A 15438-nucleotide genomic window follows, 5' to 3' on the forward strand; every position below is an offset into this window, starting at 1 on the left:
TTTTTTTAGTTTTGATTGAAATTTTTTTTGCTTCACTATCTACTCAAATAGGTTCTATTTTATAGAGTTTCACTTAAAAATAGTGACGATCTGGAGGTCTTGTAAGCGAAAAATTACGAGATACATTTTTAGCTGTGTAAAAATTTTACAAAAACTTTTTTCAGCGTCGAATTCCAGACAAGAACGTAAATAAATTCTTCCCATTTTTCCCCGAATACCATTAAGCTTTTCTCCTAAACCGATCACAAAACTAAAAGTTTTAAGCAAAGATGCAAAAAACCGTTATTTTCTGATGATTTCCGTCTTTTCTGACAATAATGGGGTGTTTTCAGCCAAAAATGACAACATTAATTTTGCTAGAAAGTTCGCCTTATGCAGGGAACTTTAGAAAACCCTTTTCAGCTTCGAATTTGACACAAACACCAAATATGTAATTTTATTCAGTTTTTTACCGAGTAATTAAATTACCTAAGTAATTAAAATTATCTTGAAAAAAAAATACCAGATAGCAAAAGTTTATTTGGAAACAAAAAACAAAAAATTATTTGGAAAATTCGCCGCCCTCATCGATCTGAAGATTTTTTAACTTTAGATCATCGCTCTGAATTTCCTTTAAATTTTCAGGTCAATCTAGTTTTAATAAAGTTTCTATTATCAATTCTTTCTACGCAAAAATCGCATTATTTTTAAGTTAAAATACTGACACTTCAGGTATTTTCCGTGAAAATTATAAGATACATTTTATCGGAACACTCGCCCCCTTAACCACTTAGAATTATGGACAAAACCCTAATAATTAATTCTGGGTCTTCCAAAAATATTTCCCTGAACTGAAAAAGGGAAAGTTCAACATTTTTTTGGAAAACTCTTGGAAACTGGGTTTCTTCACTTTTAGGTCAATATTTCTAAACAACGCTATCTCTAAACAGAAAACACGCGGTTTTTCTTTAAAAATGTTATACTGTAAAATTCTTGCAAACTGAATTTTTAATTTTTTATTACTTTTCCTAGTTGTTTGAACAAAGTAGTAAAACGTTACCCAGAAATAATGAAAATTCCAGTCTTGGGTCTCGTAAAGCTTAGATAAATTATTTTTAACTGATTAACCGATGAGTTATAACTCGTTAACTCAGAGAGCGCCAACAACTCAATAGCGCAACTCAACACAGTGTTACCCAGGCCAAGGTGTAACTACTTCAAGTTTTTATATTGTTTCCTAGTACTTTGTAGGTCTACATACGAATGTTTACAGCACAGTTTGCAATTCTGCAATTACAGAAATGATGCTACAAAATAAATTATATGGGTCATGTAAACGATCATGTAAAACTGAACTAATTGAAATTTTAAAATGCCCAAAACGATTGAAAAATATACATATTTTACCGTAACAAGTATTACCGACTTAAATTGATCTGCACTTACCAGGTAAAGCAGGTAACCATTTCAAGGGCTTGATTGTGTAATCTTGTCGTAGATTTTCCATAATTTCCATATACAAAACTTTAAAATAAAACAAAATAACAAAATACATAGACGTTTCCAAACTGGCAAACAGTAGAAGTAAACTTTGATATTGAAGTATTTTTAGTAGTTCAAACGAGTCCTACATTTGATATGTGATTAATTAAGGTTATGTGTTTATCCATTTGTCTAATGTCAGTGGTATTTTTGTTCATGGATATTGTTATTAGTCATCAGCTATTTTGTTAATTTTAATTAAAGTTCTGATAGTTGAGAATGCGAAATGTCTATACTTGCTCTTCAGGAGAATGCCAAAAAGGCAATGCAACAATTGTCCTATTTCACTAACGAAGAATTAGACGAAGTACTAAACAATGATGAGAAGCTTTTGGAGATTATTGGAAATATGGAAAATGTGAGTAAACGGACAAATTTGCTGTTTTTTTGCTATGTTTGCATACTGCCAAGATTACTGCTTGATCTATCGGACCTCTGGTACTTTCACTTGTATTAGTATATACCAGTTAACCTTTACGTGATACAGCAAACTTTACTTCCGAAAATACTGCAGAAAAAGTAACAGACCCCGTTCTACAAAAGAGGACAATAGATGTGAACTATTTCTGCTATCAGTAGCATAACTTATAATGCAAGAATTTAGTATTTTTTTATTCAAACTATAAATAAATTGGTAATCGAACCCAGGTTTATTGGGTTTATATAGAATTTAATTTTCGGAAGTACCTATTACCCGCAAATTTCTGTTTGAAACCTCTGGTTTTCAAAGTTTGGATGTTTCAAACAAAATGTACTTCTTATATTAGTTAAATTACCATTTGATATTGATAACGATGCATACATCTAGGTATTTGGTGCCATTTCAATAACACAATCATTAACAATAAAGACCTAATCATTCGTGGTTTGTAAACATTGGTTATTAATATTTATTACAGTCCTGTCTAAAAAGTTTAGAAGAGGAAAAGGAAAAAATTATAGAGCAGAACAAGTCTTTGGCAGAATTAAACCTGTCCAAAGAGCCAGAATTGGTGGAAGGAAGGGAAAAATTGAACTCCTTATATGATGAAGTTGAAAGATTGACGAAAGGGTTAGATGACAAAACTACAGAGCTCAGTAAGTCAAAGTACGATGAAAAGATGGACACATTGAAAATTTCGCGAAATTTTAGGAAGCAAAGGAGGCGACATTTCCTTAGAAACAGCGCTTGCTTTACTGCAAACAGCAGCCAGTGAAATGGAGGAGGAATCAGATCAATGTGCGAAAAGGTTCTTAGATAATGAGATTGAACTTGATAGTTTTCTGGACGAGTTTCAAACAAAACGAAAATTGATGCATACCCGATTAGTCAAAGCGGACAAATTGGCTAAAATATTGCAAAGAGGTGATCCATCCATAGGGCTGGGAATGCCCAATTATATAAATGCGCCTCCAGTTAATATAAATAGAGGATTCTTTCCGGGGGTAGTTTCTCCAGGTTCTCCGCCAGTGGGTGGCGTGCCTTATCCAACCGGGCCTCTGAATATGCCTTTACCTCCTCTTGGAATGAACTTTCCTCAGAATCATTATTGAAAAATTCTATATTAAACAACTTTTCATTTTTATCGCGCAAAATAAAGTGTCTAAAAAACTGATTAAAGGGACTAGAGATAAGTCGTTGCTTATGTACTGTAGAGCAATGTAAATCGAATAGTTGTGAAGAAAATTTGATCAGCATATTTTGGACACTGCGCGTTTGTTATTGAATGCATATTTTTATGAAAGAGATTTACCTACTTTATAGAATCACTATGAATAAATTGTAGATAATATTCAATTAACATTATTCACTTAGAAGCCATGTTAGGATATATGTTCCGTATTAAAAAGTAAAATAGATTTTAATGTTGGTTGCATAACTTCAAACAATAATATATGCATATGTAACATTTGTTGGTATTTTGTAAATTCTTGCCTGTGATTTCACTAAAATCCTATTTTCACTTTTCTACATGAATCATTTTAAATCGGCAACTTGAAAATAAGAACTAATTAGCAATTAAATCAAATTAGTCCTAAACAAATATTTATTTACAGAATTAATATAGTACATTACACAGTCTGCTAAGTATATTATTTCTCGGCCTTCGGTCTTCGAGGTTTTTGATGCTTACTAGGCACATCGTTTGACAACTGTACATACAAGACCCCGTAGTATAAGATCACTAAAAATACAAACCACTGTTCTATTTAATTAGCAACCTTCCAATCGAATTGTTTAATGTATTTGGTCATCATCACCTATTCACATTTAAAACATCTATTGTTTGAAGATCATTAAAATGTGGTATTACATATGCACAAAAACATTTATTTAAATTCACAATTTTTTTATGGATTAGTGCTTTTTCAGGTGAATCAAAATATTAATATTTCTGTCAAGTTAAATATGGTTACTATTTATTTTGAATAGATTTGTATTATTTGTCTATAATTCAATAGAAACCGAAAGTGAACATATTTATTACCTTCGCGTTAATTTTAATGAAACGAATTAAGCTAGAGACCATATTCATCAATTGTCACTAGGTGCATATGTTTTTTTCGGTTTCAGGGACATTACTGCTTGATAAAATTCTCTTAATAGCATACAAACAAAGACGCAGAGAAGGAATCCGTAGAAACGAACTTCGAACTCCCTTGCGCTGCTCTCATCGTCCGCTCTCTTATCATAAAACGCTTTTCTTTGCTTCATTTCTTGCGCTTTGCGCATTGAGTCTCCATAATGATTACGAGACCATTCATCAAAATTGTAGATTGGTTGTCGACCATCAACGTTCGGTGTTCTTTTTCGCGATTCGCGTGATTTGTAAAAGTTGTGTAATGGATCATCAGGTGTTCTTTGAGCGGTAGATTCTTTGGGTCTTTGGCTCAAGTAACCTTAAATGATAAATATAATTGAATATTAAAACATGCCGTGATTTTCACCAAATTTTAAATATATATTGTGGACGCTGAAAATGTATCAAAATCTCTCTAAATTCTATCTATCTAAAAATCTCATCTAATCTGCCATAATTATATTTTTTAAGCACGCAAATCCCGAGCTCATCAATTCAAACGCTAACTCAAGAGTATTTGAAAAAATCATAGCAAAACTGTAGTCTATCACAACCACACACACTTTTCGCTTTGTGACAAAGTCTATGATCCTGTGAAAATTGAGATAGGGGCAATTCTCCACTTCTTATCAATCTGCATACCCTGAGCCCTCTAAATCAAACAGCTTGCCCAGAATATTTGACAAAAATCAGAGCAGAAAAAGAAGAGAACTGTAATCGAGAGAAAGTATTTTTTTACGGCATTTGGAAGACTAATCAATTACACTCATCAGTTTTTAAAAGAGGCAAATTAATTTATCATCGTTATGTTCGTATTATTTTTGCAAATGCTTAAAATGTTGGAGGAAATTCTTTTATCAGAGAAGCGGCTTTTATTATATTCAGCATTATCACAATTGTGGCGCAATTTCAAATGGAAACAGTTATTCGTATCGTGGAAATGTATCGAATAAGTTGATTTTAGATTTAGCTGTGTATTTTTATTTTTGGCTGCGCTTTTTCTGATGCAAAATTCACGTATAGCTACATTCCCTAAAATAATTTAAGCTGCTTGTTTTTATTTTAATTTTTCTATCTAATTGTACACATCAACTTAATAATTATCGAGGGATTTACGATTGCACAGATCAATAACAAAGACTTTTACATCAAACAGTTTGTTCAGTAAAATTGTTTAAAACTGAACGTTGAATATAAAGCTGCTCCGTTTGAATAAATGTTTCTCTACTATCTTTGTTGCTGTGATTTTGAATATGTAGTATATATATGTTAACTATTATTTGTTTTGCAAGAACCGCATCGATTTTTTGGTTTTGTGATGATATTTCCACCATTTTTGGGGAGTTTTACAAGGCGGGTATTTCACAACTCATTCTAAAGTTCATTCAAATAAATTATTGATTGCAGAAACGAGTTTTCGGTTAGAGAATACACCATTAATTAAATTACACATTCTCTTACAGTTCTTACTCTGTTTCCGTAGTCAATCATAACCAGTAAGCGCTTCATTATTCGTATAATTGCCTCAATCTTCATTGAAAACTACTACTTCAATCGCAACACACTAACGAATAAATGTTACATTAAATTACTGTATTACTATTTCTGGTATTTGTAAGTGTGATATTGATATGTTCAATCGCAATTTTGTGGTTAACTGTTTAGTTTAGATAAGGACCTGATACATAAATATACTTCGAATTCAGTAGATGCAGAATTCAAAAATGAAATAAAAAAACAGTTTTCATTTGAAAGCAGAAGTTGATGGTCTTGGCTTTGATTTTTGGACCACCATATACACATAAACTTACAAAAATATTAACGACGGGCATGTGGGTTTCGGCAAAATGAAACCTGAGAAAACAATGCTTATTCCATTCATTTGTATGAAAGAATCTGTATATATTTTTTCCTTTTAAATCAAACCAGGTGGTTAATTTTTACATTTTAGCGTCCCAAATACGGAGAGTACGTACATCTACTGTACGACTCAAATTCAAAGTAAAAAAGCCTCAAACTGTTTATTTAGCTTTGTATAGAAAAGTTGGCTACTTTCTAGACGTCCTTTTAATCTGCAATTCTTTATTCCTCCTGACCCCCAATTGAAACTATTACTTAAACTGAGGTCAGCATACCTTTATCATACATTCTCCTTGTTTTTACATTTCCTAGCACTTCATAAGCCTCTGTAATATCTCTAAACTTTTGCGAATGGTTGTCTCGTTGATCGGCGGTAGTCCCTTGGTTTCTGTCTGGGTGATAAATCTTTGACAACTCATAATATGCACTTTTTACATCTGCTTGAGTCGCAGTCTTTCCCAGACCCAGGGATTCATAGTGGTTCTTTTGATTTAGGGGGCTTGTACAGATTTTTCGGACTTGAGATAAAACAAACAATGACATTTTGTAGTTCATTTCTTTTTTCAGAATTGTAGTGACAGTCTTTGCATTTAAATAAATTAGTAAAAATATGTATAAATCTATGTAAAATTTAGGTCTAAATACTTAGCAAAAGGTCCAATTAATACATGTTTAAAGTTTTCTTTACATTATGCAAGACTGTCACTAACCTAACTTTTGAAATGCAAAATATTGTGATTGAATCACATTAACGATGCCAGATGCACCTAGCAACGCAACTAAGTAAAAGCAACGTTGCAAGCGATGGTGGAAAGCCCTATGTTTTTAACATTTAAAAAATTTGAATATTGTTTAAAATATTAAATTAATTCTGCAACGCTACAATCAAGTTCTCCCAAAAAATTGTCAGTCTCCCACTGATTTAAAAATTTGTTACATACAGTAGATTTTACAGTTTTTGCTTCTGTAAAATCCTGAGGAATAAATATCTGTTTATAGAAATTTTTGCTCTCATGCACAGTAGCCCATCTTTCAGCTACAACTTTGAGCTGGGCTTTTCTAAATAACATACAATGCAAGTAAGGCAGCTTTTCATACTTAACTCTAACAAATCCTTGTCTGGCTAGGACATATTGCCAGGATTTAAATATTTTTGCATTAGATCCCACATGATTTGAGTCGGGAGTTACGATTACTAGAACACCTTCTGGCTTTAGCAGGTTATATGCCGTTATACAACATTTAAGTCGTTGTTCAGGGCTTGGCAAATATTCCAGCAATAAGCTCAATACCACTATATCAAACCATTCCTTTTCCAGCTGTTTTACTCTATTGCCAGTTATAACTGAATTATCACCTACTTTTACGTTTGTAAAATCACAATGCAAGACTTCACTGCTGGCTGGGGCTATGTCCAAGGGGACAACTTCAAATATTTCAAATATTTTAAATGGATTATAGCAACTTCCGACATCCAGCAGTCGATATTTCGGGGCCTTTTCCGCACCACTGGATGTTGTTGGTATCGCCTCTTTATCCTGGCAATTATTCTTCGCAATATCCAGCTCTTTTCTTCTGAATTTATCAATATTTTCAAAATAATCTTGACATGCTGTGAACGTCCACACTATTCTAGACACAACTTTTTGGTCACTCAAGGAATTCTTGTCCCAGTGACTCAGGGCAAGCTCCTGCATAGTTGCTGAGTATTCATCTAGAGTTTCCTGGTCCTTTAAGTGCCTGTCCCAGGCCTGCTCAGCGCCCATACTTTTTGAATCTTCACGTAATTTCTTGTGGATAGTTTTTATGATGTTTGCAAGATTGTGCTGAGTTGAGGCAGCCATTTCTATCTGCTTGTCTTGTCCAAATTCAAAATCAGAATTTTCCAAGCAAAATAAATTATAATAACACAAGTAATTCAAAATAACTCACAACACTTGCCTTTTTAGGTTGACAGCTTATTTATTGTCAGTGTTGAAGAAATCATTTTCATGTTTCAGGTTCAAAAGAACTAATAGTTCTGCTGTCTTTTCCACATTTATATATTAAATTATCAATAAATATAATACAGTAGAGTATAATAAATTAATTATGATATATGATATGATCTATGAATTTAATGTCAATTTGACAATGCTATTTAAATATTCGATTTTTTAATATGCTCTGACTGTGATTTGTGGTTAGTTTGCACAATGATGTGATGATGTTCATTCGAAAACTTAATGATTTAGCAATATACGAAATCAGCAATGCTTAGTTTTGTATGAAAACTCATTTAGTTACTTGCTAGAACTTACGTTGAACTTTTATAGATCTTGATCAAGTAGTGAGGATTTTAAAAGGTAAAATATAAATCAATTAAAACGTCCCTTAAGTAATTTGATCTTGAATCGCTTTAGATGACGGGCTTTAGAAATAGTAAACGAATTTTCCTTGGCCTTGGGGCTGCTGCCTCTGGATTATCAGTATTTTACTATTTGAATAAGAACAAATATACAGCTTCTATGTCATGGACCTCCAATTATGAGCCTTCTCCATGTGCAAAATGGAACGACAATTGGGATCAGTACGTATATTGTTCCATTATTAAATCAATGTCTATGTAAAGATTATGATTGATATAATATGAACACTGCTATTTCTTCGAATTTTAACTTAGGAAATAAATTATGGTAAATATTAAGATTATGCTTGATGCTTTCCTTACGCCCATGGCAGTTTCTATTCATCTTGTGCTTATTTTCGGATTTTCTAAAAAGCGAAGAGGAACTTGTATGTGAACGTAAATGCTGTAGTCACTTTACTTAAATTCACTGTAGTTTTCTTATCAATCTGAATTTTGCCGTTTCGCCGCTAATATAGTGAAAACGATGTCAACCAAGAATATGTTTTTGTGTACAATTAATTTAACAAAAATGGAGGTATTTTGAAAGCTCAGTGGATCAAACTGTTAAGGCCATTTCAAACAGTTTATCAGACAATAAATTTATTACATAGTTATTGTCATAGGTGGCTTTTTGATGACTTTATGGCGGATTTGAATTTATTATGTTTAAAAGACCAAATTTAGCCAAATATAATTTAAATAAAAAGTGTAACTTTGGCTGCGTGTATATCGACCACAGCCAGCTTTTTCATTAAGTTGGGTCAAATCATCATTTTTTTACTTCAGGAATTAACTATGTAGTTAGTGTGCTAAGCAATTACTTTCATGACTGTATAATTAAAAACATATAAATCCAGTACATACAGATATTTGCAAATTTTATTTTTTTTACAGTCGAGCACCCCAGTTTATTAGGAGCAAGAAAACGAAATTGTCTCAAAAAGATGAAAATAATAACGAAGATATTGAAAAATACACACCAAAGACGTGCAGGCACATAATTCTTGTCAGGCATGGGCAATATAATTTAGATGGACAAACTGATCAGGATAGATATCTTACCAAGCTGGGTGAGTGATTACAGTCAGTTATTAATGAAAGAAAATTTTGACCGTGAAATCCTCAATTTTGGGACTAATCAAAGTTTAAAACGCTCTCTTAAAATATAGTCGATGTATAAATATTCTCAATCTTCCGTCCCGAGACGACTTACTAAATATTTTTTGTTGGAAATTCCTAACCGTTAAGGAGGCCAGAGCAGTACAATTCTCACAATTGCTGTTTCAACACCTTAAAATAGCAACAATAAAAAAACAGAACCACTTGAACAAACCCAAGCACTTATAATTTTTTCGATAGCAGGTTTGGAGAACTTTCTTTAACTAAATAAGTTTTGTCAGAAATTTGTAACTTCAAAAGGGTTCTTTAAAAAGTAGGAAACCAACTTTTTCGAAAGATTTTGTTTCGGAAACGGCTGAAATTATATGATTATTTTTTTCCATCTAGATATGTCACGGATTAGGATTAACTGCAATTAGTCAGGCTTTTATTGTAGAAAAACTAACATTTTCACGATTTTTCAAGATCATATAGTGGATACGGTTAAAATTAAATCTCAATGAACATTCGGAGATTTTCGCTAGCTCTTCGAAAACAGCTTTTAATTCATTAAATTTTGTCAAATCTTTTGAACATTTAAAAAGCGAGAGGCAAAACTGTCCAATTTCTCTTTAGCCTTCATGAAGTTGCAGGCCGAATTGTAATATTAATCCAATTAAAGAACTTTGAGTGATTTTCTCGAATTACAAGAAGAATCGCAATTGGTTTCGTTCCAGATCTTTTTATTTCTCTAATTGTTCAAATGAATCCTCTCAGGGAGACTTCAAGCTGAATACACAGGAAAACGACTACTGGAGCTTGGTTTACCCTACACTGATATGGTGAAATCAACGATGACTAGAGCGCAAGAGACTGGAACATTAATTTCGCAGTTTCTACCAAAAGTAAGTTATATGCCTTTACGTATATGGCATTAATAAAACTGTGGAGGCAAAACTAGACCGTGTTCTCTAAAAACATTCGTTTGGTGATCTTCTCAGGTGCCTGTCCAGCACTGCGATTTGCTCAGAGAAGGCGCACCAATTCCCCCAGAACCGCCAATTGGTTCATACAGACCAGAAAGATATGTAAGTAGTTTTTGTTTAAATTATTTTATATCATGTCTAAGCAAACATATTTTTCTACCTGTGTATTTTTGCCTTCAAAATTGAAAAAATGCTCAATATTTGATTATAATTAATTTTTTAAGAAGTTTTTTGAAGACGGTGCCAGGATTGAGGCAGCATTCCGAAAATACTTTCATCGAGCTGATCCCAATCAGCAAGAAGACTCCTATCACATTATTGTGTGTCACGCAAACGTTATTAGGTATTTGGTGTGTCGGTGCGTTTCAACTTTTTCTGTTTATCACAAAACCGATTGATCAACTGGATTATTCCCTTTAGGGCTCTGCAAGTACCGGCAGAAGCGTGGCTTCGTTTGAGTCTCTACCACGCCAGCATAACTTGGATAACAATAACTCCTAGTGGCAGATGCATTTTAAGAGTACTTGGTGAGGCTGGATTTATGCCTGCAAATGTCGTTTCTTCCACATAGAGATATTTGGATTTATACGATTTTTCGATGGCCCGAATATTTTCTAGGTAGAAATTGTATGAAGTCCGGATGCACTGCTGAAATAAACGCAGTAGAATATAGAGGAATGTCATATCACGATTAGTAATTTTGAAACATTTAATATACTGTTTAGCTAGCATTCTAATAAAAATGAACCAATCCTGCTTCAGACCATACGAAATTCCCGTATGTAGTAGAGAAATTGGAAAACACTATACAATTGATCTAATGAAAAGTAATATTTTGCACCTGGAAATCGGCGAGTTTTTGTGCTTTATTTTATCACTTTAATATAGATTATTAATTACGGAATCGTTTTTCTAATAAGCAAACAATTCAATTCTAAAGTAACAAATTGGTGTTAAATTCCATCTTAATTGCTTTTCCTAAATATTTTATTTATGTATACAATTTCGTATTTCGATTAATCTTGTTTACTGATAGAATTGGATTTGGTTTTGTCTCTTTCTACTCTGTATATTACGTATAGAAACTGATCAGAATTGATCACAATACTTTATAAAGGCGTTAAGTTAAGTTAAAACAATAATTAAATATAACTACATATATTTTCGTTTATAACTAAAATACATAAATTTATTATATATTTTTTTCAAAATATACGTAAGAACTTTAATAAATAATGAATGGTGTTTTTGTTGTGGTGTTTGCAGTGTGTGAAAAAATAAAAACATACTCGGACTATTCGATCGAAACACCGGTTTTTTGTATTAAAGTATACCTAAGGCACACATAAAATATGCCACTGGCGGAAAAGTGACTTCAAAGAAAATCCTTTGACAAAATAACTGTGCAGATTCCCACAAGCGTTTAGTATTTCTGAGCGAAATACTTGAAGATTTATAGAAGTTGTGAATTCCAACAGTCCATATTCTGGAGCAACCAATTTTTTGTTCTAGATTTTATATTATTTGGTAATACTACCGGCAAATAGATTTATTATTTCGCGGCGCCACCAAAATAAAAGGGATGCTTTTTTTGAGAACCCCGGAACGTTAGTAAACTGAAGTCTCAATAGTTTCAATAGACAAATTTACATCTCGAACATCGGAAACGAAGGGTTTGCGCACTTATGTTTATATGAATTCTTTTCTGTGTAAATAAGCAAAATAATTGGCGTTTCCGTTTGGCTGTTATATTTAGAAACTGTAATGTATATATGTCTATGTATTTCCATTACGTTACATTTACATAACGTATTGTTACGATTAGTAAGACAATTGAAAACAAATACACACATTTTTTGAAATGCTTAAATAACTCGCATATCATTCGACTTTTTCTGGGGGTACTATATGCCTTGACTCGTGATCTTTCTGATGGTTGCATCTTCGAAATTTCATCCCACACACACGACAAACAAACTTGTAATCAATGCAATGAGTCAGCAAGTGTTTTACGTATTTAGATTTGTAACCTTTCGGGCATATTTTGATAAAACATACTGGACACTGTTTTCTGTCTTCTACAGCCATGTAGCGTTGAATTTCTTCTCGCTGTAAAATTATTCTTTTGGTCGGATGAGCCACTCTTTTATGGCGGAGTACATCCATTGCATCAGGAAATATTTTGCGACAATGACTGAAACAGTACACTACTTAGCAGCACTCAATCAATAAGTTAATTCATTCCCACTACTAGCAAATAGGAACGTTTTAAACTGATAATATACAGTTCTGAAGATAACTGTTTAAAAGTATGAAACAAAGTACTTACATGCAAGTGCGATTTTTAATTTCTCTCAGTTCCCGATCTTTCTTTCTTTGTTCGATTTTCTTTTTTTCTTCATCTTCATCATAAAATTCATATACGGGTATTTCCTCAGGATTCAATAGAATATCAACATGTTTTTCGATTCTTCGATACAACTGGCAAGGTAGTAAGTTGTTTGTTTTCACCTGAGGCGTTGTTTCAACATTGATTATAGGTAGGTTTGAAATAGGCGAACTATTTGTGTTGCTTTCATTTTCCTGATTAACACATGGAACGTTCTTTAGACGAATAAATGTTTTCGAATTTTCTTCTTTTGAATCAGTTTTGCCATTGACTTGCAACGGTTCTTGGGCCGACTCTGGAAGTGTTAAATGAGTTTGTCGGGAGTGGAATTCGTAGTAGAATGTAATCTGATTGCTTTAAATGATCTTAAAAAAATCCTTTCTGAAAATCATTTGCCAGAATATCAATTATTGTCCGATTTTAGCGGACCCATCTATTTTACAACATGCGAGAAACTATTCGTTATCCTATGTTACTACCAGATTGTTCCTCTGATATTTCGGGTACATTGCATATATTGTTCCATTAAATTTCCTTCTTGCAGCAAACTGATTCACCGATGTTTTTCTTACAATGAAATCAGCAGAAGTGAGATATTGATTTATTGTTAATTTCGCTAATAATAAGTGTTTCCATTTTATCTCCCTGTCGTTGGTGCCCTAATCTCGATGAGTTTTGATTTTAAACTTTAAATAAGCTTTACCTGCGCTTGCCAGACGATTTTTCATCTCAGATGAATTACTAGTATGCGAATGTTGTTCTGTTTCTTCGTCCAAGTTAACAGGATTCACTTCCATTGAAACAATGTCATTATTTTATATCAATATGTTTTCAGGTGTCCTTCTTAAATGTTTGAAAATTAGTATTATCAGTTATTTCTATGATTTATGAGTGTAATAATGATCTAATTATGGTAATTTTTGCTGAATATTGAAGATCCTGTACGATTGTAAACTAAGTATTTAAGCTGTGCAATTAACACCTTGCCTTTGCAGTTAATATAAGAATTCAAGTCTTAAAAATAGCTATTGCTGATGCACACTACAAAAAACTAGAACAATAAATAAATAAATGACAAACCTTTCATTTGCCTGTGCACCGACTAACAGAATAGTGAGTAGTCAGTCACTGTGTTTACTTGTCTTTAACTGTGATTGTGTACACAGAACATCCTCCCTTATAATTTATTTTTATATTATTATATTAGGGGAGATATTCTATGATAGTGTACATGTACTTGGCACTTAACACAGGCTAAATTAAGACCTGTGATTAAGACAAGACAATTGTGTCATAAAAATTGGGTTATCAACTTTTGCACTCATATCCGCGCTGTGGCAACGCAGCTAAAGGCGAGAATTTTAATTTTCATCCATAGAAAACTAATTTCAATCGACAAATGCCGAATTATTAAGAGCTAACAACTTTCCATTTCCTTGCAACTTCCAAAAAACTGATTTCGTACAGAAATAAAATTGATCTATCAACATGCATAAAATTTCTCTATGGACTTAATTCATCCACGAAATCGCATAATCCTTACACACGAAAATCTAGCCATGCCAAGATACAATGGTTTATTTTTACATTCATATTAATATTAACACAGGGCATTTACATGAGAAAAAATGCGAATTATGGCGCGTCCGAGCTTGTTCATTTGCATGATATTAATATATTTCTGGCCAAAAATGCTACACCAATAGTTTTTGATCAAATAAACATTTATTTAAAAATTAAAGAAGGAAAATTTTTTTCATTTAAATTTATCTAAAAAAAAATCTAAAACGAAAGCTCTCTTGAATATTTTCATGTGATTCGCCGTTTTTAATTAGTAAGATTCCCCAATTTCAATTTGAATTGAACTTGGAAACTTTGCAGGTAACTTTTGTATATGAAATTCAATGACTTATAAATGTATTATTGATGCTTATTGACGATATGCTTATTGATGTATTAATTTTGTCTATAAATATAAAGTCAATATGCCATAAAATCTGTTAAAATTAGCCTTGCATGAAAAACTCTGCGTCTTTATTTTCCGATTAATATATCTACCAAATACAATTAAAATTTATCAGTGGTTTTAAAATTGTTTGTAAATTTGATTTTTTCCTAAATTTTCAGAAGCTCGTATTTTGTTTAGTGAAAGATTTCGATGACCGGCTTCTAGAGCAAACTACCCCCGATAGCATCCAAATATTATAGTAATATTTTTTAAAAAATATTTAATGTAGATCTGACGCGACAGATTCTTAAATATTTAAGAAATATTTCTTTTAAATATTTATTTGACATTTATATTAGATATTTGCTTCATTAATACTAATTAACAATTTTATTACATTTTTGTTTAATGGCTACCACCCCTTGGATATTCAGCCAGGTCGATTTTTTAAATAGTGCAATATTTTTGTCAGCTCGATGATACTTTTTGATCTGCATGTATAATAAATGGATGGGGATTCGAACCTCGGACCTTCAAGTTGGTAGTCCGTAGGTCCAACCCCTCGGCCACCATCCTCTATCATCCTAATCTTGAATTATTTTCCTGAGTGTGTGTAATGATTATTATAATTTTCCTTCCTAGGTTTCAGTCAAAATGTGAAATAAAAATGTTCATATCGTCTAATA

At 32.4% G+C, this 15438-nt stretch overlaps 5 protein-coding genes across 11 annotated transcripts; 2 read left to right on the forward strand and 3 right to left on the reverse strand.

Annotated features, from left to right (window-relative positions):
• The first annotated feature begins 1599 nt into the window (after positions 1-1599).
• Positions 1600-3583, forward strand: LOC109544242 (vacuolar protein sorting-associated protein 37B). Its single transcript, XM_019914323.2, has 3 exons — positions 1600-1879; positions 2421-2598; positions 2654-3583. Exons 1-3 carry the CDS (start codon positions 1748-1750, stop codon positions 3052-3054), a joined length of 711 nt encoding a protein of 236 aa, XP_019769882.2. The 5' UTR covers positions 1600-1747; the 3' UTR covers positions 3055-3583.
• LOC109544243 (dnaJ homolog subfamily C member 30, mitochondrial) lies at positions 3535-6891 on the reverse strand. 3 transcript variants are annotated; one of them, XM_019914324.2, is made up of 3 exons: positions 6218-6891; positions 4114-4401; positions 3535-3686 (listed from the first exon to the last, which is right to left on the reverse strand). In XM_019914324.2, the coding sequence occupies exons 1-3, from the start codon at positions 6495-6497 to the stop codon at positions 3595-3597; spliced, it is 660 nt and encodes a 219-aa protein (XP_019769883.1). In that variant the 5' UTR covers positions 6498-6891; the 3' UTR covers positions 3535-3594. The 3 variants fall into 3 exon arrangements, with proteins under 3 accessions (XP_019769883.1, XP_019769886.1, XP_019769884.1); XM_019914327.2 differs by having other exon boundaries at positions 3990-4401; XM_019914325.2 differs by having other exon boundaries at positions 3535-4401.
• On the reverse strand, positions 6480-8082 carry LOC109544236 (S-adenosylmethionine sensor upstream of mTORC1). The gene has a single exon (XM_019914313.2). The coding sequence runs from the start codon at positions 7784-7786 to the stop codon at positions 6803-6805; it is 984 nt and encodes a 327-aa protein (XP_019769872.2). The 5' UTR covers positions 7787-8082; the 3' UTR covers positions 6480-6802.
• Positions 8011-11651, forward strand: LOC109544238 (serine/threonine-protein phosphatase Pgam5, mitochondrial). 2 transcript variants are annotated; one of them, XM_019914315.2, is made up of 7 exons: positions 8011-8287; positions 8345-8511; positions 9226-9401; positions 10207-10334; positions 10431-10517; positions 10640-10773; positions 10836-11651. In XM_019914315.2, exons 2-7 carry the CDS (start codon positions 8345-8347, stop codon positions 10984-10986), a joined length of 843 nt encoding a protein of 280 aa, XP_019769874.2. In that variant the 5' UTR covers positions 8011-8287; the 3' UTR covers positions 10987-11651. The 2 variants fall into 2 exon arrangements, with proteins under 2 accessions (XP_019769874.2, XP_019769875.2); XM_019914316.2 differs by having other exon boundaries at positions 10643-10773.
• Positions 11652-12141: 490 nt separating this feature from the next.
• LOC109544241 (zinc finger protein 674) lies at positions 12142-14078 on the reverse strand. Of its 4 annotated transcripts, none has more exons than XR_007281347.1 (4): positions 13885-14078; positions 13508-13647; positions 12745-13371; positions 12142-12609 (listed from the first exon to the last, which is right to left on the reverse strand). XR_007281347.1 is itself a non-coding variant. In XM_019914322.2 (4 exons), the coding sequence occupies exons 2-4, from the start codon at positions 13599-13601 to the stop codon at positions 12297-12299; spliced, it is 762 nt and encodes a 253-aa protein (XP_019769881.2). In that variant the 5' UTR covers positions 13602-13644; positions 13885-14074; the 3' UTR covers positions 12142-12296. The 4 variants fall into 4 exon arrangements, 3 of the variants coding, with proteins under 3 accessions (XP_019769881.2, XP_019769878.2, XP_019769879.2); XM_019914322.2 differs by having other exon boundaries at positions 12745-13099; positions 13508-13644; positions 13885-14074; XM_019914319.2 differs by having other exon boundaries at positions 12745-13099; positions 13885-14074.
• Positions 14079-15438: the final 1360 nt, after the last annotated feature.

The sequence above is a fragment of the Dendroctonus ponderosae genome, unplaced genomic scaffold (genome assembly GCF_020466585.1).
Source record: "Dendroctonus ponderosae isolate FM_Combo_2020 unplaced genomic scaffold, Dpon_F_20191213v2 Dpon_F_20191213_4, whole genome shotgun sequence".
In the NCBI taxonomy this organism is placed as follows: domain Eukaryota; kingdom Metazoa; phylum Arthropoda; class Insecta; order Coleoptera; family Curculionidae; genus Dendroctonus; species Dendroctonus ponderosae.